The sequence below is a fragment of the Mastomys coucha genome, unplaced genomic scaffold (genome assembly GCF_008632895.1).
Source record: "Mastomys coucha isolate ucsf_1 unplaced genomic scaffold, UCSF_Mcou_1 pScaffold20, whole genome shotgun sequence".
In the NCBI taxonomy this organism is placed as follows: Eukaryota; Metazoa; Chordata; class Mammalia; order Rodentia; family Muridae; genus Mastomys; species Mastomys coucha.
The window spans coordinates 136,354,346-136,381,845 of NW_022196903.1; the positions used below are offsets into that span (position 1 = coordinate 136,354,346).

The window sequence follows — 27,500 nt, forward strand, 5'->3', positions numbered from 1 at the left end:
TCCTGGAACTCACTTTGTAGACCAGGCTGGTGTCGAACTCAGAAATCCGCCTGTCTCTGCCTCCCAAGTGCTGGAATTAAAGGCATGTATCACCACTGCCCAGCTTCCCTTACCTTTTGATTAAAACCTGTCTCCTGCAAAATAGCTGCACGTGCAGCTGTCTCTAAAAATATCCTTCCTTCAAAGATAGCTACATTTTCTTTGTTCATTTGTATGTACAAGTGTGAAACTGTGTGTGCACATTCGTGTAGATTACCTACACCTAAAATCAAGGAAATTTCTTTAAGTATTCTTCAACCTCATCCATTCAGGCAAGGTCTCTCCATCAACCCAGAGCTTGCTGATACAGCTAGCATAGCTGGCCAGCTTGCTCTGGGGAATCCTTATCCTCTACAGCTGGAATTACAGGCTTACTGCCATTCTCTTGTGGTATTTCCAGGCTTATTGCCATTCTCTTGTGGCATTTGGTGGGTGCTGGGGATCTGAATGCTAGCCTTCAGGCATGCATGGCAAACCTTTTAACTCTCTTGAGCCATTTCCCAACCCAACATCTACATTTTAAACAAGTAATCTATATTCCTTTGATTATGGAAATAGTTTTGGTTCTTGAGAGGAGATGTGTGTAACAGTTGTGCCTGGGTTGTGCAGCTTAGATTATGGCCTTTTCTTCACTGCTTGTGAGTCTTTCCTCCTGGATCAGTTCTTCAGCTAGACAGCAGTGGTTTTCACCTTTAGGGGGTGCCAGAAGGAGTGTGCATAGGGATTACCAGCTTCTTTGAAATCTACTGAAAGTTTTGGAACTCCTCCTGGAAATAATTCATATACCCATACATTCATCTTTGCCTAAAACACCATGAGATTTAAAAAAAAAACTATTTTTTTATCATTAAATAATTTAGTAATACATTTTGTTGAAAAAGCCAGGAAACAAGGAAAGCTCAATGAATGTCCCTTGAATGGATTTAGTAAAGTGTTTCTTGGCCTTTCTCAAAGCACAGTGCTGGTGTCTTAGCTTGCTATAATATGTATTGCTGTGCTAAACACCATGATCACAAGCAACTTGGAGAGGAAAGGGTATATTTCAATTTGTATCTCACAGTCCATCCTGAAGGGAATCAGATCCGACACTCAGGAGGCACCTGAATCCAGGGAATCAGACTAGACACTCAGGAGGCACCTGAGTCCAGGGAATCAGATTCGACACTCAGGAGGCACCTGAATCCAGGGAATTAGACTAGACACTCAGGAGGCACCTGAATCCAGGAACTGAAGCAGAGGCCATGGGGGAATGCTGTTTACTGGTTTGCTACCCATGGCTGTTTTTATATACAACCCAGATCTAGCTGCTCAGGGCTGGCACCACCCATGTAGGACTAGATCCTCCCATATCATCATTATTCAAGAAAATTTTTTACATACATAGCTTACAGTCCAATCTGATAGAGGTATTTTCTCAAACAATGTTCCCTTTTTCCAAATTACTAGCTTGTGTCAAGTTGACAAAAAAATTAACCAGCATAGTTGGCTTTAATGAATGTTTTCTATGGTTAGAACAGCACTATTTGATACTATTATAAAAATAAATTAGAGATTATGTAATATGAGAAGGCTAAATTATACCACCTGAAAGATTGTTTTTCTTCAAGTACCATTTTCTTCAAGGTAAATAGCCTTCTTTCTTGCTTTTATCAGAACCAATACTCCACCACTCCCAATCATTGCTATGCCTCAGCCCCCAATGCCAGCAGATACCCCCTGCCCAAATACATGCCATGCATGACAGAAGACCAGGACCCAACTTCAGCAGAGACTCCCTGCTGGAGCAGAGGCCACAGCAGTCATGACAACTCCAGATTCTAATTCAAGTAGAGACTGCCTACTTGATCAGAGGCCATGCAGGTCTCCCCAACTCTAGTCCTCAACTGGGCCAGACACTCCTTGCTTAACAAGAGATCACAGTGACCACCAGAAGTCCAGCCCCCAACTTGGGTGGAGACCTCTGCTCAACCACAGGCCCCACAGGCCAGAAGACAAGGGAGGAAACAGTCCAAGGAAAAAATACCCCTCCAACAAAAACAAACCTTGAAATTGACGCCTAGACCTATAATCACCCTAAATTCAGATGTACATAATCAAAAACAGCCAGTACACTATGTAACCAACAGAGCCCAGCTGTAGTACTGCAGAAAACCCTGAAGGAAACACAAGAGAAAAAAAAAACTTAAAACCAACTTTATGAAGATGACCGAGGAGGTTCTTAAAGAAGAAAGGAATAAAGCCTTAAAGAAATCAAGGGAAAGACAAATGAAAAATTGAAGAAAACAAGTAAATCCCTTACTTACAGAAAGCCAAGAAAAACCACAGTTGAAGTAAATAAAACAGTTTAAGACATGAAAATAGAAATAAAAGCAATAAAGAAAACACAAACTGAGGGAATTCTGGAAATGAAAACTCTAAGGACATGAACAGGAGCTGCAAATGCAAGTATTGCCAACAGAATAGAAGAGATGGAACAGAGAATCTTAGGTATTGAAGGTACAAGAAATAGATACATCATTCAAAAAGTTACATCTAAAAATTTCCTGACATGAAACATCCAGGAAATCTGGAACACTATGAAAAGACCAAACCTACAAACAATAGGAAAAGAAAAAGAAGATTCCCAGCTCAAAGCTCAGAAAATGTTTTCAACAAAATCATAGCAGAAAATTTTCTTAACCTGCAGAAGGAGATGCTTATAAAGTACGAGAAGCTTACAGAGCATTAAGTAGATTGAACCAGAGAAGAAAGTTCTGTTGATGCATAATAATCAAAACATAAAACATATAGAACAAAGAAAGAATATTAAAAGATCCAAATGAAAATGGCCAAGTAACTTAGACCTATTTGAAGTACACCTGACTTCTTAGTGGAGACTCTAAAAGGCAGAAAGGCCTGGGCAGATGTACTACAGACTCTGAGACCACAGATGCCAGCCCAGACTATTACACCCAGCAAAATGTTCAATAACCATAGATGGAGAAAACAATATATTCCATGATACAGTTAAATGTAAACAGTATCTATCTACAAATTCAGCCCTACAGAAGACACTACAAAGAAAACTCCAACACAAGAAGGTTAAATATACCTATGAAATATAACAGAAAACAAATAACCTCACATTGACAAAACCAAAAAGAGGGAAACACACACACAGAGACACACACATACTACCAAGAACAACAACAACCACAAAATAACAGGAATTAACCATTGATCACTGCTGTATCTCAACATCAATGGACTCAATTCCCCAATAAAAAAGAAACGGATTAACAGATTGAATGTGAAAATAGGACCCATCCTTCCACTTCTTAATAGAAACACATCTCAACAACAAAGATAGACCTCAGAGTAAAGGGTTAGAAAGAGATCTTCCAAGTAAACAGACCTAAGAAGGAAGCTGGTGTAGCCATTCTAATATCAAACAAGATAGACTTAAAACCAAAGTTAATCAGAAGAGATGGAAAAGGATACTTCATAAGGAAGATTCACAAAGATGACATTTCAATTCTTAACATCTACGCTCTGAATGCAAGGCCACCTATGTTTGTAAAAGAACCATTACTACAGCTTAAATCACACATTGATACTCACACATTGATAGTGGGGACTTCAATACCGAACTCTAACCAAAGGACAATTCACCAGACAAAAACTAAACAGAATTAGATATTGTAAACCAAATGGACCTAATAGATATATACAGATATATTCTTTTGTTTCACCCAAACACAAAAGAATATAACTTCTTCTCTCAACACCTCACAAGACTTTCTCCAAAACTGACTTTGTACTTGGTTACAAAGCAAGTCTAAACAGATACAAGAAAACTGTGTAATAACCCCTTGCATCATATTAAAACACCACAGATTAAAGTTGGATTTCAACAATAACAGAAAGCCTACAAACTCATGAAAACTGAACAGCTCTCTACTGAATGATTACTAAGTCATGACAAAATTAAGAAAGACATTAAAGACTTTTTATACTTCAATGAAAATAAATAAACAACATACAAAAAAACCTTGTCACTGTAATATACCACATGAACAAGCTGAAAGAAAGAGGATCACATAATTATCTCTTTAGATTAAGCCAAAAATAAAATAATATAGAGCCATTGACAAAATCCAACACCCTTTTATGATAAAATTCTTGGAGAGATTATGGATACAACGGACATAGCTAACCATAATAAGGGCAATTTCCAGGAAGGCTGTAGCCAACAATCAAATTCAATGGAGGGAAACTGAAAGCAATCAGGAACAAGACAAGGCTGTCCATTTTCTCCACATCTCTTCAGTATAGTACTTGAAGTTATAACTAGAGCAATAAGACAACTGAAGGAGATCAAGGGGATATAAATTGGAAAGGAAGAAGTGAAATTATCACAATTTGCAAATATGATAGTATACATAAGCAACCCCAAAAATGTTACCAGGGAACTCCTACAACTAATAAACACCTTCAGCAAAATGCCTAGATAAAAGATTAACTCAAGTAATCGGTAGCCCCCTATATACAAATGAAAAACGTACTGAGGATAAAATTCAGGGAAACAACAACCATAAGAATAGTGACAAGCAATATAAAATATCATGGAGTGACCCTAACCAAGCAAGGGAAAGACTTGCATGACAAAAACTTCAAGTCTTTGAAGAAAGAAATTGAAGAAGATAACAGAAGATGGAAAGATTTGCAATACACATGGATTGGTAGGATTAACAGAAAAAATGCCCATTCTACCAAAAGCAATCTATCAACTGAACACAATCCTCATCAAAATTCCAACATTATTCTATACAACCTTTGAAGGACAATACTCGTATTCATAACGAAAAAAACAAAACAAAACAAAACAAAACAAAGGATAGCCAAGGGCTGGAGGGTTGGCTCAGCTGTTAAGAGCATTGACCGTTCTTCCAGAGGTCCTGAGTTCAGTTTTCAGCAACCACAAGGTGGCTCACAGCCATATGTAATGGGATCTGATGCCCTCTTCTGATGTGTCTGAAGACAACTACAGTGTATTCATATACATAAAATAAATAAATAATTATTTTAAAAAAAAACAAAAATAAAGGATAGCTAAAAGAATCTTGAACGATAAAAGAACTTCCAGAAGTATTACCATTCCTGATTTCAAGCTGTCCTACAGAGCTATAGTAATAAAAACCATATAATATTGGCATAAAAACAAACACATTGATCAGTGGAATTGTATTGAAGTCCCAGATGTAAATCTACACATCTATGGACACCTGAGTTTTGATAAAGAAGCCATAACTACACAATGGGAGAAAACTTCAACAAATGATGCTGGTCTCACTGGATATCAGGATGTAGAAGAATGCAAATAGATTCATACTCATCACTCTGCATAAAACTCAATTCCAAGTGGATCAAAGACTTCACATAAAACCAGACACATCGAACCTAATAGAAAAGAAAGAGGACCCAGCTATACCACTCCTGGGCATATACCCAGAAGATGCTCCAACATGCAATAAGGACACATGATCCACCATGTTCATAGCAGCATTATTTATAATATCCAGAAACTGGAAACAACCCAGATGTCCCTCAACAGAGGAACGGATACAGAAAATGTGGTTTACTTATACAATGGAGTACTACTCAGCTATCACAAACAATGAATTTATGAAATTCTTAGGCAAATGGATGGATCTGATGAATATCATCCTGAGTAAAGTAACCCAATCACAAAAGAACATACATGGTATGCACTCTCTGATAAGTGAATATTAGCCCAGAAGATTGGAATACCCAAAATACAATCTACAAACCACAAAAAAAACTCAAGAAGAAGGAAGACCAAAGTGTGGATACTTTGATTCATCTTAGAAGGGGGAATAAAATACCCATGGAAGGAGTTGCAGAGACAAACTATGGAGCAGCGACTGAAGGAAGGACAATCTAGAGACTGCTCCACCTGGCAATCCTTCCCATATTCAATTACCAAATCCGGACACTATTGTGGATGCCAGCAAGTGCTAGCTGACAGGAGCCTGATATAGCTGTCTCCTGAGAGGCTCTGTCAGTGCCCAACTAATACAGAAGTAGAGGCTCACAGCCATCCATTGGATTGAGCACTGGGTCCCCACTGAAGGAGCTACAGAAAGCACCCAAGGAGCTGAAGGGTTTTCAGCCCCTTAGGAGGAACAACAATATGAACTAACTAGCACCATCAAGAGCTCCCAGGGACTAAACCACCAACCAAAGAGTACACATGGTGGGACTCATGGCTCCAGCAGCATATCCTCCAGCAGAGGATGGCCTAGTCGATCATCAATGGAAGGAGAGGCCCGTGGTCCTGTGAAGGTTCTATGTCCCAGTGTAGGGGAATGCCAGGGCCAGGAAGCCGGAGAGGGGAGGGAACAGAGTTTTTTTTTTTTTTTTTTTTTTTCCAGAGAGGAAACTGGGAAAGGAGATATCATTTGAAATGTAAATAAAGAAAATATCTAATTATAAAAAGAAAGTATGAATAGTCTCAAGCACATTTGCACAGGAGATGACTTTGTGAACAGAACATCTATAGCACAGGCACTAACATCAACAATTAACAAATGGGAACTAATAAAACTGAAAAGTCTTCTATAAGGCAAAGGATATTGTCAATAGGACAAAATGGGAAAAGATTTTCACCTTTCCACATCTGATAAATGGCTAATATCCAAACTATACAAAGAATTCAAGAAAGTAGACATCAGCAAACCAAATAATCCAATTAAAAATAGGGTACAGACCTAAACAGAGAATTCTCAACAGAGGAATCTCAAATGCCTGAGAAACACTTAAAGAAATGTTCAACATCCTTAGTCATCAGGAAAGTGCAAATCAAAGCTGCTTTGAGATTCCACCTTACACCTGTCAGAATAGCTAAGATGGAAATCACAAGTGACAGCTCCTGCTGGCAAAGAACACCCCTCCATTTCACATAGGAGTGAAAACTTGCATGGGCACTATAGAGATCAATATGGTTGTTCTTCAGAAAATTGGGTATCGATCTACCTCTGTACCCAGGTACACCATTCTCAGGCATACACCCTAAAGACGCTTTATCCCACCACAGGGACACTTGCTTAACATAGCAGCCTCATTCAGAAGAGCTAGAAGTTGGAAATAACCTAGATGCCCCTCAACCAAAGAATGGATGAAGAAAATGTAGCACGTTTACACAGTGGACTATTATTCAGCTCTTTAAAAAATGATATCATGAAATTTGCAGGCAAATGGAACTAGAAAAAAATCATCTTAAGTGAGGTAATCCATACCAAGGAAGAGGAGCATGATACGTACTCACTTGTAAGTGGATATTAGCTGTTAACTAACGGAGAATCGTGCTGAAATCGACAGACCCAGAGAGGCTAAGGAACAAGGAGGGCTCTAGCAGGGATGCATGAATCTCCCTGGGAAGAGGAAATGTAACAGATTATGCGGGTGGACTGGGGGCGCCTGGGGATGGGAACATGAAGCATAAGGTTGGGGAAGGGAATGAAGGAGGAAGAGAAAAGAGGAAAGGGAGAGATCATTGGATTCAGGGGCATTAGGGAGCAATGTGGGTACCCAGTGCAGTGAAAACTTCTGGAAACTATGAGGGTGACCCTCATAAGGACTTCTAGTAATGGGGGTCACGTGGCCTGAACTGGTCATCGTCTGTAAGCCGGTAGGCATGCAGTGGTGGCATTAGGACAGCAATACAGACACGAAACTTCTGATCCACAAGTTGTCTTGCCTGTGAGATGTGCTGGCACAGTGGTGACTCAGGGTTTGTGGGAGTAGGCAGTCAGTAACAGGTCGACTCCATGAGAGGGAATCCATGCATGACACTGCCTAGATGGCTAGAGTCAGGGAGCTAGGTGTCCCAGTGACTTAGGGAAAAACCAAGCACAACTGTCTAATAATAAATAAGTAATTCTCTCCACCAGTCGAGCAAGATACCCAAAGGGAAGAAGGCCAAGTGGAAGAAGGTGGTCTCGGGCCCCCACCGTCGTCAAGAAACAGGAGGCCAAAATCGTGGCCAATCTCTTGTTTGAGAAAAGGCCCAAGAACTTCGGCATTGGGCAGGACATCCAACCCAAAAGTGATCTAACACGCTTGGTCAAATGGCCCCGTTACATCAGGCTGCAGTGGCAAAGAGCCATCCTCTATAAGTGGCTCAAAGTACCTCCTGCCATTAACCAGTTCATCCAGGCCCTGGACAGGCAAACAGCTACTCAGCTGCTTAGGCTTGCCCACAAGTACAGGCCAGAGACAAAGCAAGAGAAGAAGCCAAGGCTACTGGCCCGCACTGAGAAGAAAGCTGCTGGCAAAGGGATGTCCCAACTAAGAGACCACCTGTCCTTCAGCAGGGTTCAAAACAGTCAGCACCTTGGTGGAGAACAAGAAGGCTCAGCTGGTGGCGATTGCCCGTGATGTAGACCCCACTGAGCTGGTGGTTTTCCTGCCTGCCCTGTATCAAAAGATGGGGGTGTCCCATCATCAAGGGAAAGGCTAGGCTGGGGCGCCTGGTCCACAGGAAGACATGTGCCACTGTTGCCTTCACACAGGTTAACTCCCAAGACAAGGGTGCTCTGGCTAAGCTGGTGGAAGCTATTAGGACCAATTAAAATGATAGCTATGACAAGATCCACTGGGGAGGAAACGTCCTGGGTCCTAAGTTTGTGGCTTCCACCACCAAGCTGGAAAAGGCAAAGGCTAAAGAACTCACCACTAAATTGGGTTAAATGTACACTAAGTTTTCTGTACATAAATATAATTACAAAATTATCTTCCAAAATAATAATAACAAATAACTAAAATAAAATAACAGTCAATGAACTACTTCCTAACGATATTCTGCTATACTCACAGAATTGGTGTCTAGCCCAGTTGTCATCACAGAGGCTTCCTCCAACAGCTGATTGGAACAGATGCAGAGACCCACACCCACACCCATTAGGCAGAGCTCAAGGAACCCCAAAGAAGAGAGGGGAGGAAAGACTGTAGGAACCAGAGAGGACACAAGGACACAAGGAGAACACAGCCCACAGAATCAACTAAGCAGGGCTCATAGGAGCTCGTAGATACAGAAGCGGCAGTCACAGGGCCTGTATGAGTCTAACCTAGGTCCTCTGCATATACGTTTTGGTTGTTTATCTAGGAGTTTTTGTGGGATTTTTAACAGTGGGAGTGGGGTTGTCTCTGACTCCTTTGCTTACTCCTGGGACCCTTTTCCTTCTACCAATTTGCCACGTCCAGCCTTGATATGAGAGTTTGTGCCTAGTCTTATTGTATCTCGCTTGTTATGCCATGCTTGGTTGATATCCTTAGGAGGACTTTTCTTTTTTTTTTTAAGGGAAATGGAAAGCAGAGGTGGGGAGAACTGGAATTAGTGGAGGGAAGGGAAGCATTGGCCACAATTATTGTATGAGAGAAGAAAAAAAGAAAAAAATGTAGAAGTAGCACCAACTTTTAGAACTACGGGGGAGAAAGAAAAACTAGGCCAATGCATCTTTATGTCAACTGTCAAGAACTAGTCGTATTTACTCTGTTAAAGTTTTGATAATTTTCTACTGCTGACAGATTACCCACATGGAAGGCAGAAATTCTGGGTGCAAAGTCACCTAAAAGATTAGAGAAGATCCTAATAAAGAAAAGAAAAAGAAAAATTAGAAAGCAAATTCTCTACAGTTCGCTTATTCCAGTTCGCTTATTATAGGATCCTTGTGCTGTGATCTGACGGAACTGAAACAGCACATGAGAAAGTAACCCCAGAGAGTCTTCCTGCTGCTCATGCTCTGAGGGGTACGGCGTTCTCTCCTTAGAGAATTTTAGATTCTGTACTTACGTTCCAGAATAAAAGTACAGGCCTGGGGGGCAGGGTTAAGAGCACAAGCTGACCTCTCAGAGGACCTGAGTGCAATTCCCAGCATCCACATGGTGGCTCACAACCATCTGCAACGCCAGCTTCAGAAGGCCTGACATCCTTTGATACCTAATGGTATTTCATGCATGTGCTATGAGCACATACGTACATGCACACACACACACACATATATACATACATGCATGCAGACAAAACAACTATACACATGAAAAATTTAAATGTATAGGCATTGTGAAAGTTCTTCTCTTAATAATAATTTACCTTTCACCTGGCCTCTGCTGTCCCTTGTGAGCTGTAGTTAATACTATTTTTCAGCATTTTGTTTTGAAATAAGTGCAATTGTACCTAAATCAGGAAGTGTATCTATTATTACGAATATGACACAAGAAAGAAATTACCTTGTTCTTTCCCTCTGAATACAGGCAAAATGTATATATTTTTAAATTTATTGTTTATTTCATGATACTGGGAGTTGGTGAGAGGGCCTTGTATATTATCAGTACATGTTCTACCATTGAGCCGTGGATCTAAGCCATGCTTCTCTTTTGATGAGATGCTTCACTACAAATGCAAACCCATCACTCTTGATGCTAATAAATAGTAAGAACACCACTTAAGAGCCAGAAGAGAAAATGACAAAGAGTACATGGAGAATTGACTATTGATCTGAAAAACAAAAATAGAGATGGCAGAGTTTCTGAGTTTAGGATGGCATTGGCTACAATACCAACACCAGGCATGTGCTCTCTTAAACTACCTGTCTTTTGAAAGGCAAAGATGTAGAGGGGTTTTTCAGGGCTGGCTTTGTTTTACAAAATTGATTTAAATGTTTAAAATACCTTCTGCTGAAATAAATAGCTTGCAGAAACCCATATGGTAAGGCTTTCTATTTTTATACTAGCTCTATATACTTGGTTCCTACTTCACATTAGTGAGATCTGTAGAGGTAACCAAATAGTACACAATCTCATAAAACACCATGTTCCTCTTTGGAGCACAGTGAGGCACTGGGCTGGCTGGACACCCACTTAAACGGCAGTAAACCCCTGTGCTGGACTCACCTGGGTGGTGTCCCTATTCTTAGGTTAGAATGTGCAAAACATTGAATTGACCCCTGAAATGGATCCAAGCCAAATCATTTTTAAGCAAACTGAGAACAAAGCCGTCATAGAAATTTCTGATCAATTTTAACAACACATACACACATTTGTAATGGCATGCAACCAAATCAGAATTCACCCATAGTCTACACATATCACATACCTGGTGTGTAACCCCAGGGTTCATAGTATGAAGGAAACACCCCAAGGTGACAGCCTCGGACAAACTCCTCATAATCCATGGGCAGTAGGGGGCTGGTAGAGGACAGGAACTCTGGGTGTAAAATCACCTAAAAAAGAAAATCCTGATGTAGAAATAAAGCAGAAAATTTGTCAACGCTTTGTTTAGTTCAGTACTAGAGAGTCCTGTGTTGTCCATTCAGGGATAGAGGGAAAGATGAAATGTAAAGACCATGGACCCTGCTTTCTTCCCCCCTCCCCTCTGTAGCTCAGACTTGACTCTGCACACTTAACATTGCCCTCAGCTCCACAGCTTGGATCATAGGGTTGGGTTAACACACACGTTTTCTGCCTTCACATTAAACTAGACCCCAAGCACTCTCCCCCCTTATTCCCCAATGAAAGTTATATTTGGTTCCCCATCTGCTGACCTCTGTCTTATTTGTCAGTTTGCTCCCATCTTGACCAGGAAAGAGGGGATGGGTCACCTGTGACCCATGCATGAGTTAGCTGAGGGAAATGAGGGAGGGAGATTTTGGAACACTCATATCCAAATTAAACTATGCCATCCCCTCTCACCTAGAGGCAATTGCCTCCTACCACACTTTCCTTTGATTCCTCAAGGCTTTCTGGTCTGCACTTGAATGTCCTGTAAAGACGGCATTCATGACTCCGCTCAAAAAGTCACATGCGACTCAAAGAAAAATGCCACGCGTGCACGAAGGCCTGTGTGCAGCAGTGTGAGGCTGCTCGCGAACCAGTGTGTCAGAGCCTGAGTACCTACATCTGATGTAGAATATCATAGCTATATGATAGCCTGGAAAAAGAAAGTTATCAGGAGTTGCCCACTCTTCTGAAGTGGACAATAGGCAGAACGCAAAGCATGTTTAGGAAAGCTACTCTGCATGATCAGTACACATCGCTGTTCAGTCGTCTACACTTAGAAGGATGCCCCGATGATCCTAATGTGAAGGATAAATCTGAAAGGATAGCAAGACCCGTCAGGTGCAGCAAGTGGACTGTACCAGTGAGGGTGTTACAGAGAGGAGGTAGCGCCTGGGTGGGACACCCAGCAAATGGAGACTGAAAAGTGGCTCTGGAATTAAAGCCCACTGAAGTGGACACCCGGGGACTTGGAAGACAGAGGGGTGCATAAAGTGCTCATGGCCAAGCTTGCAGAGCCTAAACCAGGCAGGGGGAATGGAGAGGTGTATCGGGAGCACTAACTAATCTACCAGAGGAACTGGGTTCAAGTCCCAGCACTCACGTGGCAGCTCACAACTATCTGTAGCTCCAGTTTCAGACTATCTGGTGCCTTCCTATGGCCTCCTTGGTTCCCAGGCATACATGTGGTGCACACACATATACGCAGGCGAACACCCATGCACATAAGATAATAATAGAGCATCCCTCCATATGAATATGAATTGTTGTAGTGAACACACCGCAGGGCCAACAAGGTGGCTCATCAGGTACGGGCACTTCTTACTGAGCTTGATAACGTGAGTTTGATCCCCCACATCCAAAGGTGGCAATAGAGAACTGGCTCTCACAAATTGTCCTCTGACCTCTTCACAAATGCACATTTCATCCCCTACCCCCCACACAAAATAAATTAAATGAATAGATATAATTTTAAAATAAAATGCTTAAAAGAAGACAAAAAGAGCATTTTAAAATGTAATGCATATCAGAGTTCCTTCCTAGAGTAAGTTTTAGAATATATTCTGATCATTAAAATTTAGGTAATGTTTTTGTGTGTACTGATAACATTGTACAATTAAAATGAATGTTAGGATTAAAACTCAGAGTTACCCAATATCTAAGAGTATTCTAATTACCTAAAACAACAAACAGAATTCATTTTTCTTGAGAAGTGCTTCTATTTTTTCCTGGAATATGTTAAAACAATGAAGAGCTTGTAATAACCCCCTCCAGAGTACATGCTATGCAATTCTTTTATTTAGATGTGTGTGTATGTGGACTATAGGGCTATGTGTTCTTGTGTGTGCCTGTGTGTGTTGATGTTCCTGCATTTGTGGGTACATGTGTGTGGAGGGCAGAGCTCAACCTTGAGTGTTGTTTCTAAAGAGCTCTTTTTGTTACTTTTTGAGGTAGGGTCCCGCTTTAGCCTGGAGCTCATCAATTAACCCGGGCTGGCTCGTTAGCAGGCTCTAGGGATCTCCTGGATTCCCCTGAGCACTGTATGGCACTAGGCCAAGCTTTTACCACAGAGCTGGAGGGTGGCCTCGAGTTCTCATGCTTGCACAGCAAGCCCTTTACCAACTGAGCCTATTCTGCACGACTTTGAAGCAGTGCATAGCAAACCAATTGTTCTACCTTTACTCTGTCTGCACGATTGTTGAAAAGTCCGATTCGTCGAATGGTGCTGAGAATGGGGTCCGTGGAATCATCAATCATATTGTGAGTAGTCACAGGAGGCAAAGACTGTCTCTGAGAGAACAGAGGGAAGAAAGCATCCGTGGTGAAAAGCATTAGTGAGTGTGACTCACTTCTGCTGAAGGCTGTGGATATTTCTTTCACGCACCCTCCCTGAGCTCAGCCTCTGAGATGATGCTGGTTAACATGACCAAGCTTCGTGAGTTTCAGAAGAAGAGAAAGACTTCCAGAACTTTCTTTGCAGACCATGAACAGAAAGCTGCCTTCCTTGCAGCGACTGTATGAAAGGCTCAGGCATCATGGTTACTTCTGGATTTATCTAGAATGTGAAGGCACTTTGGAATCTTCATGCTAAACGAACGTGACTCACTGGAGTTGTCTAGCAAACCACACATTAGCAGAGGACTCTCGTGCATGCCTAGCATGTTCCGTTACACTTTAAAATGACAATCCTAGTCTGCTGAGAAGCGCTGGCATTTTCTCAGCTGTGGTGTGGATTCTGTGTCTTTGGAGGTTGTCACAAGTTCTCTGTTATAATACACACAGTTTTTCAACTGAGTACTTTGGTTCAAAGAAATTCTATAAATGCATTCTCTTTACGAGACTTTTAAAAGAATCCCTCATAAAAGCACAGACAAAATCATTCTGGTGGATTTTTTTTTCTGGGTGGGTAAAATGGCTCAGTGGTCAAAGGTTTTTGCTGTCAACTTGATAGTTTAAATCCCATCTCTGGGATCCACACGGTGAAAGAGAATATAAGTCCTTCAGGGTATCCTCTGGCTCCCACGCCCTGCTCCACAACCAAAGAGAATGAAAAGAGTACCTTCTTCACGCTCAGATTTGAAGTTTGCTAAGTTAGCACATCTCTTTACATGAATGAAGGCAATATTGCCTAGATTGATCGATTTTAATGATCATGGGTACTTAAAATTTTTCTTACCTGAGTTGAAAAAATGGCTCTTTTCATAATTGTTAAGTCATCTCGATCCAAAATACTATTCATGTCAGGAATTTCTCCTCTGTGATGAAAACAGTATTAAAAATAAAAATGGCTGGAACTTGTTAAGTGATTTCTAATTGTCCCACATACATAGTTCATTTGCTGTAATAATGCCATTTACTAATATAACTATTTATCGTGCATTTATCAAATCAAATCAATATATATTTGAACTCAAAAGCTCCCTTGGTTTCAAACCGATATATTAATGAGTTTGCCACTAAATAAGAATCTGTGTGCACATGCACACAGGATCTCCTATGCACAAGCTGTTTATTGATATTGTCAAATGAAGGATATAATGCTAGTGTTCATCTGACATGACATCTTCAAAGGCTGCAAATTCCATCATGTTTGGAACAAAATGCATGAAAGTGCCTGGATTGTGGCCTGTGAATGGTGAAGCCCTAAATGTAGATGTGCACATTGTTCTACACACAATGGTTCTCATCATTTCTAATGCTTTAATATAGTTCCTCATGCTATGTTTTCCTCCAACCATTGCTATCCTATAACTGTCCCATAGCTGTAATTTTGTTACGGTTATGAATCATAGTGTAAATATCTGATACTCAGTATATCTGATATGCAACCCCTGTGATAGGGTCACTCAACTTCCTAAGGGTCTGTGATGGGGTTTGTATATGCTCAGCCCAGGGAGTGGCACTATTAGGGGGTGTGGCCTTATTGGAGTAGGCATGTCACTGTGGCTGTGGGCTTTAAGACCCTCATCCTAGCTGCCTAGAAGTCAATATTCTGCTAGCAGCCTTCACATGAAGATGTAGAACTCTCAGCTCCTCCTGCACCATGCCTGCATGGATGCTGCCATGTTCCCACCTTGATGATAATGGTCTGAACCTCTGAACCTGTAAGCCAGCCCCAACTAAATGTTGTCCTCTATAAGATTTGCATTGGTCATGGTGCCTGTTCATAGCAGTAAAGCCCTAACTTAGGCAGGGTCCGAGCCCCATAGGTTAAGAATGGCTGTTAAGCACTTACCTTAATAACCCATCATAGAGTTTCTTCCCAAACTTCTCCTTCATACAATGCACAGTGTCCCTGTTTGACACAAAAAGATTTCTAATTCAGATGCAATCATAACATTTCATATTCATCTGTGGGTGTTTGAATGAGAATGGCCCACACAGGCTCATATTTTGAATGCTTGGTCCCCCGTTGGTGGAACTCTTTGGGAAGGATTAGGAGGTGTGACCTTGTTACAGGAGGTGAGTCATTGGGGGTGGGCTCTGAGGTGTCAAAACGTCCGTGCAATTCCTAGTAAGCTCTCTCTGCCTCATGCTTGTGGATCAAGATGTAAGCTATTACCTAATGCTCCAGCACCATGCCTGCCTGCTGCCATGCTCCCCAACAACGAAGTCCATGGACTCCAACCCTCTCCTACTGGGAATGCTTAATTAAAATTTTCCTTTATAAGTTGCCTTGGTCATGGTGTTTTGTCACAGCCACAGAAAGGTAATTAAGACATCATCCATCTGCCATGAGGGTGTTCTTGTCTAATTACCATTCCTGAAAGTAACAAGTCTTTTAAAACATAGACTCTCCTAGTATTTCCATACTGGCCAATTTAGCTTGTTTGGAAAAAAATCTAGGACTAAAGTTTGGGCAAAACACTCGACAGCCTAGAGAGCTGGAATTCTTTTTTGCTTGAGGTACCTGGGGATGGTTGAGAGTGGGAAGGGAGTGGAGACGTAGACAGAGCAAGTTAGTGAACTGTTTGCTGTGTGATCTGGCCTGAGTGTAGAGGGAGTCACTACACTCATCTCCTTGCTTTGGTAGACACTTTAATTTTTCTCTGAAACATATCCAGCCCATCCTTAAAACCCACATATAGACACTTGCTCATTCTGTGGTTGTTTGTTAGGAAGTTTTCCTAGTAACGTGGTTCTCCACCACATTATAGGTATTGCACAGTCTAACACAGCAGCTAACACCAGGAGAACAACACCATATTTATGCTATAGTTAGCAAGGAAGAAATGTAGTTTGAGGACACAGCTCAGAGGTCACACGCTTAGGCGAAACTCCCTTCACGTGTGGCCTGAGGAGGCTGACGAATGCGAGATTACCACAGCTGTTTCCGCACTGCTTGGCCCTTCAGGGTTTCCACGTTGAAATTGTTTGTCTTGGCAGGCATGATGAAAAACACTACCACGGTGACGTTACTCTTATGCATCTGAGAAGGGTTAGAAAACACAGCAGTGTCATCTACCAAAGATCAAAAAACATTGGCACGTGGATCTTAAACCTGGAAAACTGTTTTCACGTGTCACGGGAGAGAGAGCACACTGGCACATGAGCCACTGAATGAGTGTACATGTCTTCTCTAGACTTTTCAGTTTTAATTGAAACTGACTTCCAGCCAGGATTTATCAGCAGTGAATATTTCCACACCTTGGTCATTTAAAATAGACAATATTGACTACCCACAGCATTGTATTTTCCTATGCTAAATGAAACAAAACAAAACAAAACAAAACAAAACAAATGACACATGGGACCTGATTTTTAAAAAGTTAAAATATCTTCTTTAAAAGTCAGATTCAAAATTTAATGATAATTTATTTCTGATTCACCTTTTCCTAACTCTTTCCAATGTACTCTTACTGATTGGTACAAATATTTTTAAAACATGTTTCTGCTACATGTCTAAGTGATCCATGTGATGTATTTTGGCTTTTAGGCTTTAAGCTAAGGGGCAATCACATATTTTAGATGCAGCAGATACTGTGCTGGGGCACTTCAAACACACAGTTGACCCCAGTCCTTATAACCACCATACACAATAGGTGTGGTTTGTATCATTCTGTTGACGTTAAGGAAGTATGGTACGTGTGACATTTTATCTGAGTGCCCATGGCATGTGAGGAACAAAAATGATATTTAAACTGGTATATTTCTAAACATCTGAAATCTATGCTTTCTTGCTTTTTCCTACAGATGCTAATGCCTAGCATTTCTCACAGGGCAAGAACATCTGTCAAGTAGCTTTGGAGTAAAAGCATCAACTAACTCAGTTAAAACTGTGAGCATGTGGATGGCCTTATGCTCTGAAACGATAAAACTATGTCCTGGGTTTGGGTCATCTTTCCATCAATTGTGTGTTCTCTGCCTTCTAAAACTTGACAGTCCATTCAGGAAATCTATAAAAGTCACAAGATATGAAGTTTACTGCAAGTGGCAGCCTACATATGCACCATCAAAGAAATTTCAAATTGAGTATTTTAATTTCTCTGAGTATTATAATTATCTTTTCTCTCTATCTTAATAAAAATGAGTTTTGTTTACTTCACATCTACAAATAAAGTGAATGTTTAATAACTGTATGAATGGATTTTTATTTATTTTTTTATTTTTTATTTTTTTGGTTTTTCGAGACAGGGTTTCTCTGTGTAGCCCTGGCTGTCCTGGAACTCTGAAGACCAGGCTGGCCTCGAACTCAGAAATCCACCTGCATCTGCCTCCCAAGTGCTGGGATTAAAGGCATGTGCCACCACTGCCCAGCATGAATAGATTTATTAATAATAACCCCAAACATGAAGCATGTTTGACACAATTATGAGCCTATTTACAAATGCTTTATGGCTATAGCCCAGGAAATATGAAAAAGAATATACAATAATCCTCTTAACATTACTCTTTTGGCAGATGGGATTATTACTAATCACTTTCTTACACTGCAGTTTTAGGAAAATTTTCAGGATAATTGGTATAACTTCATTTTGTTTTGTTTTGTTTTGTTTTTCAAGACAGGGTTCCTCTGTATAGCCCTGGCTGTCCTGGACCTCACTCTGTAGACCAGGCTGGCCTTGAACTCAGAAATCTGCCTGCCTCTGCCTCCCAAGTGCTGGGATTAAAGACGTGCACCATCGGTGTCTGGCACATCTTTTCTAAAGGAGAAAAAATTCTATATATCAAAAGCACTAAGGAGACAATAATATAGGATTCAGGAAAGCCTAGATTGTCTCATTATCTGTTTTGTTTGTTTGTTTTAAGTTAAATGTGTGCACATGAGCACAGAACTTGCAGAGAGCAGAAGAGGGCATTGGATGCAATGAAACTGGAGTTACAGGAGACTGTGAGCTCCATGTGGGAGCTAGGAACCCAGCTCAGGAAGAGAAGCATGTGCACTCAACCACTGAGACATGCCCCCAACTCACAGTGTCTCAACTGCTACACTTGTGTGTCATTTATTCTATACTTCTATGTGCCAAGATTGGAGTATAAGCCAGTCACTTTAATCAACTATGACATGAAGCCATTTTCTGTAGCCAACTTCCCTAGCCTGTGTTTCTCTGCTGAATTCTTTGGACACCTCTTTCTAAGGCCAGCTGCCGGAGCAGAGGTGGTGTGTTTTGGGGAGTAAACTTTCCTCATGTTTCCAGGTGAACAGTGAGAGAACTGTCAGCTTGGGGAATCAGCATAGCTGGGGAGTGGGGAGGAACAGAACTGCAAGATCTGCCCTGTTCTACCAAAGCCTAGTGCGGAAACAACTGGCTGCTTACCAGGAAGAAGGGAGGTCACAAGGGTGGCCAGCAGGACACTGTATCGTCACCCACTTCCTTCCTTCCTTCCTCTCTTCCTCCCTCCCTTCCTTCCTCCCTTCCTTTCTTCCTTCCTCCCTCTGTCCCTTCCTCCATCCCTCCCTCCCTCCCTTCCTTTCTCCCTTCCTTCCTTCCTCCCTCCCTCCCTTTCTTCCTTCCTTCCTTCTTTCCTTCCTCCCTCTGTTCCTCCCTCCATCCCTCCCCTTCCTCCCTCCCTCCCTCCCTTCCTTCCTTCCTTCCTTCCTTCCTTCCTTCCTTCCTTCCTTCCTTCCTTTCCTGATAGGGTTTCTCTGTGTAGCATTGGCTGTCCTGGAAACTCACTCCATAGACCAAGCTGGCCTCAAACTCAGAGATGCAGCTACCTCTGCTTCACCAGTGCTAGGATTAAAGGTGTACACCACCACAGTTTATATTTGGTTTCTAATAAGTGATACATATCTTGTGGTTTGCTTGGCTTTGCTGTATCTGCCTTTCAACAAACTCCAGCCAAGGAAAAAGATGATTAAAACGACTTTCTAACATATAGCATGCATAGTGTGAAATTAGCAGTACTTTAAAGTGTAGACAAAGATGTACGTGAGTGACATATGACTCCGATATGGAAACTGAGCGGGCAGAGTCATTTCCAGAGTGATATTGTCATTTACAAGTTTTGTCACATCGGAGCTGTGCTCAGAGGACAGCCTCTGGAAGACTGCTTTCGCTTTCCATCGTGTGCGTTCTTGGCATGGAAATCAGACTTGGTAGCAAGCACCTTTACTGGCTGATCCATTTCACCTGCCCAAGATTGTCATCTTAAGATGTCGAAAGCTAATGTCCTCTTGGAAGTCAGTTCTTCACACCCCACAGCAGAAAGACCTTTTCCTAGAACCCTGTGCTCAGAGCTTTCTTACCCTCAGGAGGAAATTGAGCCTGGATAAGGATTCCAGGAAGATGTCTGCTCCTTTGTTTGAGAACTCATACCTCCCAGCAATGAAAAGGAATAAAGTCTTCTCTAGATCAAAGTCCAGATGGCTGAAACCAAACAAAGCAATTTCTGATAAAATATAACAACACCACCAAGGCCAGCAGAAGCGAGTCTGTTCACTCAGAAGGGGGCCAGAGAAAGAGAGCATTTGTGATGATGCTTGGAAACATCTTGAAAAAGAAGTGTGTGTCTGTGTGTCTGTGTGTGTATGTCTGTGCGTCTGTGTATGTGTTTGTCTGTGTGTGTATGTCTGTATGTCTGTGTGTGTCTGTGTATGTCTGTGTGTGTGTCTGTGTGTCTGTGTGTGTGTCTGTCTGTGTGTGTATGTCTGTATGTCTGTGTGTGTGTGCCTGTGTGTCTGTGTCTGTGTGTATCTGTTTGTGTGTCTGTGTATGTCTGTGTATCTGTGTGTATGTGTCTGTGTATGTCTTTGTGTGTGTGCCTGTGTGTCTGTGTCTGTGTGTGTCTGTCTGTGTGTGTGTCTGTGTGTATCTAAACACCCTTGGAGGTCAGAGAAGTTCATCAGAACCACCCCTCTCCTCATGCTAGACTTACAAGTGGTTAGGAGCCACCGGATGTGGGAGCTTGGGACCTGTCTCTAGTCCTCTGCAAAGGGAGCATGTGTTCTTTACACCCAAGCCACCTCCATAGCCCTGGTGCTTTTATTGCTGAATAAAGGAAAGCATACCCATAAAAATGACCTCGAACGAAATCCTGTATTCTGGCCTTGTACATGGCATGGAGATTTTGAAATTCATGCACTGCAGAAAACTTCTTAACGTTCAAGCCATTCGGAGTCACTACATCTGGAAAAGCAAAATAAAACCATGGCAACTCTTTCCTGAGTAGAAATGCACTCTCTCTGTCACCTTTACTATCAGGAGTTGTAATAAATAAAGAAATAAATACCCTGAATTTGGTAGTTTCTTTAAAGGGCAATTTTCAGTTAGTGTGAGAGGGCAAACACAAGCAGCTTGTGGGTAAGTGAAGTGGCAGCTGGAGTTTACTTAAGACAGAGAGAGTGAGAGAGAGCAAGAGAGCGAGCGAGAGAGCAAGAGAGAATGAAAGAGAGAGAGGAGTGAGCGACAGAGAGCAAGAGAGTGAGCGAGCGAGAGAAAGAGAGGGGGAGGGAGGGAAGGAGAGAAAGAAAGAGAGAGAGAGGGGGAGGGAGGGAGGGAAGGAGAGAGAGAGAAAGAGAGGGGGGAGGGAGGGACGGAGGGAGGGAGAGAGAGAGGAAGAGAGAAATAGAGGGCCCAAAGCAAAATCTCAAAGAGGGGCACTGTGGACAGAGATCAACAGAGAAACGAGATCATTGTTAGCCAATGAGCATGAGAATGAGTCTGCGTTGGTTGGGTTCTGTCAGTTTACTAGCATTTCTGGGAAGGGAGAACCACAGTTGAGACAATCCCTCTGTCAGACAGACAGGTCTATAGGCAACTCTGAGGTGCATTTTCTTGATCAGTGATTGACATGGGAAGGCCCAGCCCACTGTGGGTGGGGCCACCCCTGGGCTGTCCAGATGGTATAAGAAAGCAGGTTGAGCAGCCTGGAGGAGCAAGTCGGGAAGCAGCATTTCTGCATGACCTCTGCTTCAGTTCCTGCCTTGAGTTGCTGCCCTAACTTCCCTGAATGATGGAGTTGTGAGCTGAAACAAACCCTTTCCTCCCCAAGTTGCTTTGGTTCTGGTGTTCATCACAGCAGACAGAGTCCGAGACAACCCCAAACCCAAGAGGGAAATGGAAAAGAAAAAGAACACAGCTCAGCCCATCATGCTGCCACCGTTCCGTCCTCGGGCTCTTATTTTTCACTTGTTTTTGTTTTATTTGACAAAGCTTATTTATTTCGTGAAGACCGCGTCTAGACCCTTGAGTGTGGTATTGTGACAACTAGGAAACCGCAGGTGCGATCACAGTGTAAAGCGAGGGTGCTGCGAGTGTTAGGGTGGCAAACCCACCCTCCGTCATTACCTGGCTTCCTCTTCAGCATGTGCTCCGCCTCGATGGCTGTGATTTCTGACACCGTGGTGAACACATGCGCACAGTGCACAGAAGCCCGCTCCATGCAGTAGCGGTGATAAATCTGCCTCTCGCCCGCCTCTTTGTCTATGTTGAACTGTTGAAGGCAAACACACGTTCCTTACACGACCCTCTTCACAAACCAAGGTTTTCCTCAGAACCAACTGAAGTTGCAAAGACCCCACTAAAGGACTCTTGGATATTAAGCCACTTGCTAAGTATAAAATTGGCAATTTTTGAAAGCACTGTTCCCTTCATGTCTTACAAGCGGCTATCACATCACCTATAAAAATTTGATATTTGTTACATGTTTTCTTATCCCACGGTTTATAAGTGTAAGGATAATCCTAACCTCCAAGGATTTTTACATTTTCCCATAAACAGTGAAGCATAAAATTAAAAAAAAAAAAAAGGTTACAGAATCAAAAGTGGGGCTGGAAAATGGTTCATCAGTGAAGAGCACTGGCTGGTCTTGCAGAGCACATAGGTTTGATTCCTAGCACCCACATGGCAGCTTATAACCATCTGTAATTCCATTTCCAGAAGACTAATGTCCTCAGAAGGCACCAGGCACACACGTGGTACACAGACACACATGCAGACAAAATACCTACCTACATACCCAAAATTAAATTAAAGATTAAGAAATAAAACAAAGCTGACAATGACCTTGACCCTGAAAGTTTGGATGATTGGTTATCCTATTTAATCTTCTGAGGGAGAAAGAGTTTAGCAATTTCTTCTGAGGGAGAAAGAGTTTAGTAATTTCTTTTGAGGGAGAAAGAGTTTTTAGTAATTTCTTTTTGCTTGATTACCTACTCCTTCCAAGTTAATTTCAAAAAAGTGTATGCTCACGTTAAATAGCAAATATGAGATCATGGGCTTACCTGTCCTTTTGGTTTGGTTTGGTTTGGTTTTGGCTTTGGTTGGCTTGTTTGTCTGTTTTTCAAGACAAAGTTTCTCTGTAGACTTGGCTGCCCTGGAACTCACTCACTCTGTAGACCAGGTTGACCCCTAACTCAGAGAGAATCAAATGCCTCTGCCTCCCTAGTGCTGGGTTTAAAGGAGTGTGCCATTGCTGCCTGGCTTCGTATCATTTTTTTTTTTTACTATATTTTTATGAAATTTCATAGTGCATTCTGGATATTTTTAGCTAACAAACAACAAACAAAACCCCAGAAGCCAAGTCCTTAGTGAGCCTATAAATACTTGGACTTCTTTCATTTATTCAACCGGTGTCACATCTCACAAGGCTTTCATGACACTGGCAGTGTCTAAGAGAAAATAAAACCAATGTGTGTGCAGAGCCACTGCATGTGATGTCTTTAGTAGTGTCCACTGTGTTTAATCCTCATAAAGCTCACTCAAGGGCTCTGTCTTCATTTTACAGGAGGGGAAACGGAACCTTCCAGATGTCAGGAAACTTGCCCAAGGTCACATTTATATTAAATGTCTTATTTGAGGTGCATAATTTGATATATTTAAATATTGCCTAAATCTATGTCTAGTGTGAGCACAGGATCTTCTGCTATAAAAAAAAATGCTTATGAATTTAACTCAAAGCCTGATTTTTGATTACTTGTTATCCACAGTGGCTGGCAGAATAGTGAACAAGAATGATGAGCTTGAACTATATATCATATGTCTCAATATACTTGAGATATATAACCATCATTAAAGGCATAATGATGGAGCTATTACCATCAGTGAAAGGGCTTGTTGTAATCTATCTGTGTACTATAATGTGTCTGTTCCTAAATAAAACTACTCATTACACATTATTGATTATTTATTGACTGTTAGTCTGTAAGACCACGCAGCAGTCCAGAGCAAAGGGTTCCATTGTCGCAGTAAGATCCAAGCCTGACCTTCTCAGGACATCTTGCCCTGCATGGGGCTCATCACAGAGGGTTGCTTTACCCTCATTAGCCGACTGTTGCCATGCGTGGTTTGCAGGTCTCCTCGGTCTCCTGGCTTTCTGAATCCCTGTTGACTTTATGCAAAGCCTAGATCTTAGCACAGGCTGACATTTTTGTAGGGCAGCTCTCATTAACTCCGCTGTCTGCACAGTGAGAAGCTTCAGGAGCTTCCTCTAGCATTCCAAATGTGTTTGAGACAGCAGCATAAGCTTCCCAGGCCACTGATTCCTGTTCATGAATGCGCACCTACAGACACACATGTTCTGATTCAAGGGGTCCCAGAACTTTTCATGCTGGGAAAGCTTTTTAAAAACTCAAATTTTCAGCTTCCTGATTTTCCTAATAGTGAAAACAAACCTCTAAGCCCTAAACTGATTTGATAAATGGAATGAATATTAAATATTAATTAAAAATTCATGTTTTAAAATTTATGGCAGTCAAATGTGTGCTTTTTATAAACTTGCCAACTTTACAATGTAAAAGATGCTATGGGCTGGAGAGATGGCTCAATGGTTAAAGAAATGTGCTGCTCTTGCAGAGGACCTGAGTTCAATTCCCAGGACTCATGAGAACAATTCACAGCAACTTGTAATTCCAGCTCTAGACTTGGTGCCCTCCTTTGGCCTCCAAGGGCACTTGCACACATGTCACATACAACCACACAGACACATAAGTAAAATTAAAAGATAAAAAAAAACTTTTGCTATGCTAACCTAACCAATGGAAAATTGAACAAAGATTTAAAACTGAATGATTGGGAGTCACAGAACTGGTCCATCTGTAAACTGAGCAGACATACATCATCAGATGCCTGCTTCCACTTCCAAAGCCAGCTGCTCACGCGGCCCTGGAAGCACGTCACCTATGCATTGCAGATCTACAGAAAGAAGTTGAGGCACTCTCGCACAGTGCTCTTCAATAAACAGCTCACATTGAGGATAGAGGAGGTCAAGCTAACAGACCCCAGTAATCTAACTGCCAATCATCAGACCTCAAATTCAGGAAAGCACAGGAGCCTGTGCCGGGCCATACACAGCATCTCTGTTCTGTCACGCCCTTCTGGATCTGTTTCCCCTGAGAGCGAGCAGAATTCAAACCTCTCAGCTTCTCCACTTCACTGCACTTTGAGCAAACTCAGGCTCCCTCCACCTCCATCACCCAGGGGAAGCTGCTCCACGAATCCTGATTAGCTGAAAGGGCATCACTGCCATGTAGTTGTTAGCTCAAAAGTAGAGATCAATATCTTTCATCTTTGGGCTTCAGTGAGCTGAAAGGGAGGGTCTGAGGGGGCTGGTGGGTGTTTTTACCTTGTCGAGCTGGTTGTAGAAGTCAATATTTGCTGCACAGAGATACCGCCCAAGCAGTGTGGCATGGGTTGTAAATATTGTGGCAATGGGGAGTTTCCTGGCACGAGAAAGAATCAGCCCAGTCCCAGCTTGCCATTCATGGAATTGGGCAATGACGTGTTTACCGTCTGCGTGGTCTGTCACCTGCATCAGAAGAAAAACCTTTAGAAAAGTTATTGTTGACACTTGATCTTGACCATTGCCCACAACAGGACAGATGTGAGACGTGTCAGTCTTACCTCTCTTAAAAGGGCATAAACTTGAGGCATGCAAACTTAGCAAGAGAAAGTAAGATTCACTAATGAGTTGGTCAAGTCCATTTGTCTATATCTTAATCCTCCCTTTTAGTAGTGTGTCATATTTATTTTTGTATCCATAGAATATATTTAAGTATTATTAAGAGTATTATTAAGAGTATTAAGTATTATTAATATAATATCCATATTAATATTGGACTATTGTTTTAGAAATATTTTTTAAAGATTTGTTTTATTTATTTCATGTATGTGGGTATACTGTCGCTGTCTTCAGACACACCAGAAGACAGCATCGGATGCCCTTTAGAGATAGTTGTGAGCCACCATGTTTGCTAGGAATTGAAGTCAGGACCTCTGAAAGAGCAACCAGTGTTCTTAACTGCTGAGCCATCTCTCCAGCTCCCTATATTATATTATTGATATTTGAATAAGCATTCAATTGATAATAATATTTATTGAATAAATGACTCAATAACAGAAGCAATGCTTTTGAAGAAATCAAGAGAATCTACTGAGTCTGTCCAAGTGAGCTTCTTTCAAACTCAACATAAACACACACACACACACACACACACACACACACACACACACAAATACACTCTGATACCAAACATGCACACCACTTTGTGACTGATCTCTAACTTGGGGCCATGGCTCAGGCATGAAGATGATAGAGAAGAGTTGGTGGTGGTCACTGATGTCTCACTCAGGGCCATGGCTCAGGCATGAAGACGATAGAGAAGAGTTGGTGGTGCTCACTGGTGCCAAAGGACTGTGTATCTGACACTGTGACAGACTTTTCCCAAAATCCTAATCCTTCTTCCCCTCTACTACTACCAAGAGGCCAACGAGCACCTTCTCCAGCCAGCCCTCGGTCGGTATTGTATAGGACTTTACCAGACAGATCTGTTACCTTCTCCAGCCAGCCCTCGGTCGGTATTGTATAGGACTTTACCAGACAGATCTGTTACTCTGTCCTTAGCTGCCCTCCTTACTGGGATCTTATTCCTTCAGAGCTGACTTCCAGCTTAGTGTCACCATCTGGAAGGGATGAGAACATGCAGGCAAGCCCTACTACTGTGCTTCAAGGAGTTGAGAGACTAGAGGCTGGATTCATAAAGCAAACTGGCTGGGCTATTCTACTGCAGACTCCTGAGTCGCTACTGAGGCCAGTTCAGCCTTTAGTATATAATGGAAATGTCAAGAAGCCACTGTAAGCACACCTGCATTCATGCATACACAAATACAATGTGTCAAATCTTTCCTGCTGTCTAGAATTTATCTGCACTTTTCATGATATATATCTCTTTTACACATACATTTTGGATTTTATCTGCATAAGCAAGCAATATAACTGAGTGGTTTTCTATGTTTTTAATTTAATTTAATTTTTTCTTACTCACTTTACATCCTACTTAGAGTTCCCCTTCCACAATCCTTCCCCCATCTCCCCTCCCCTGCTCTGAGCAAGTGGAAGCCCCACTGACTTTCCCCAACTCTGGCACTGCAAGTCTCTGCGGGCTAGGTCCTTCCTCTCCCACTGAGGCCAGACAAGACAGCCCTAGCTGGGTGTTTTATATACATGATTCTATTTAAATATTATACAAGATAAATAGTAATAAGTATTGCTACTCTGTTGCAAAGGTTGACACATAGTGTAGGAATGGTAAATATTTCCTTGAAATTCTTTTAAAATGCATTGTAACAATCAATAAAAGCATTATCTCCGAGTTCCTGGGTCACTGTTGGATCCTCAGTGCAGTCGGCTGCCCCTCTGTTCTGTGATTATACAACGAAGTGTACCTCCTTTAAGAACCAGGCAGT

At 41.9% G+C, this 27,500-nt stretch overlaps 1 protein-coding gene across 1 annotated transcript in view; it reads right to left on the reverse strand.

Annotated features, from left to right (window-relative positions):
- Gys2 (glycogen synthase 2) overlaps positions 1–27,500 on the reverse strand; it is a 46,207-nt gene that overhangs the window by 7,875 nt on the left and 10,832 nt on the right. The window contains exons 3-12 of the mRNA XM_031381047.1: positions 27,480–27,500; positions 25,381–25,563; positions 22,107–22,251; positions 20,828–20,945; positions 20,066–20,186; positions 16,698–16,804; positions 15,611–15,670; positions 14,552–14,630; positions 13,552–13,665; positions 11,195–11,321 (exon numbers count right to left, since the gene is read on the reverse strand). The exon at positions 27,480–27,500 is cut by the window's right edge and continues 171 nt beyond it. Of these exons, the coding sequence (XP_031236907.1) occupies positions 11,195–11,321; positions 13,552–13,665; positions 14,552–14,630; positions 15,611–15,670; positions 16,698–16,804; positions 20,066–20,186; positions 20,828–20,945; positions 22,107–22,251; positions 25,381–25,563; positions 27,480–27,500 (1,075 nt within the window). The remainder of the gene's footprint in view (positions 1–11,194; positions 11,322–13,551; positions 13,666–14,551; positions 14,631–15,610; positions 15,671–16,697; positions 16,805–20,065; positions 20,187–20,827; positions 20,946–22,106; positions 22,252–25,380; positions 25,564–27,479) is intronic.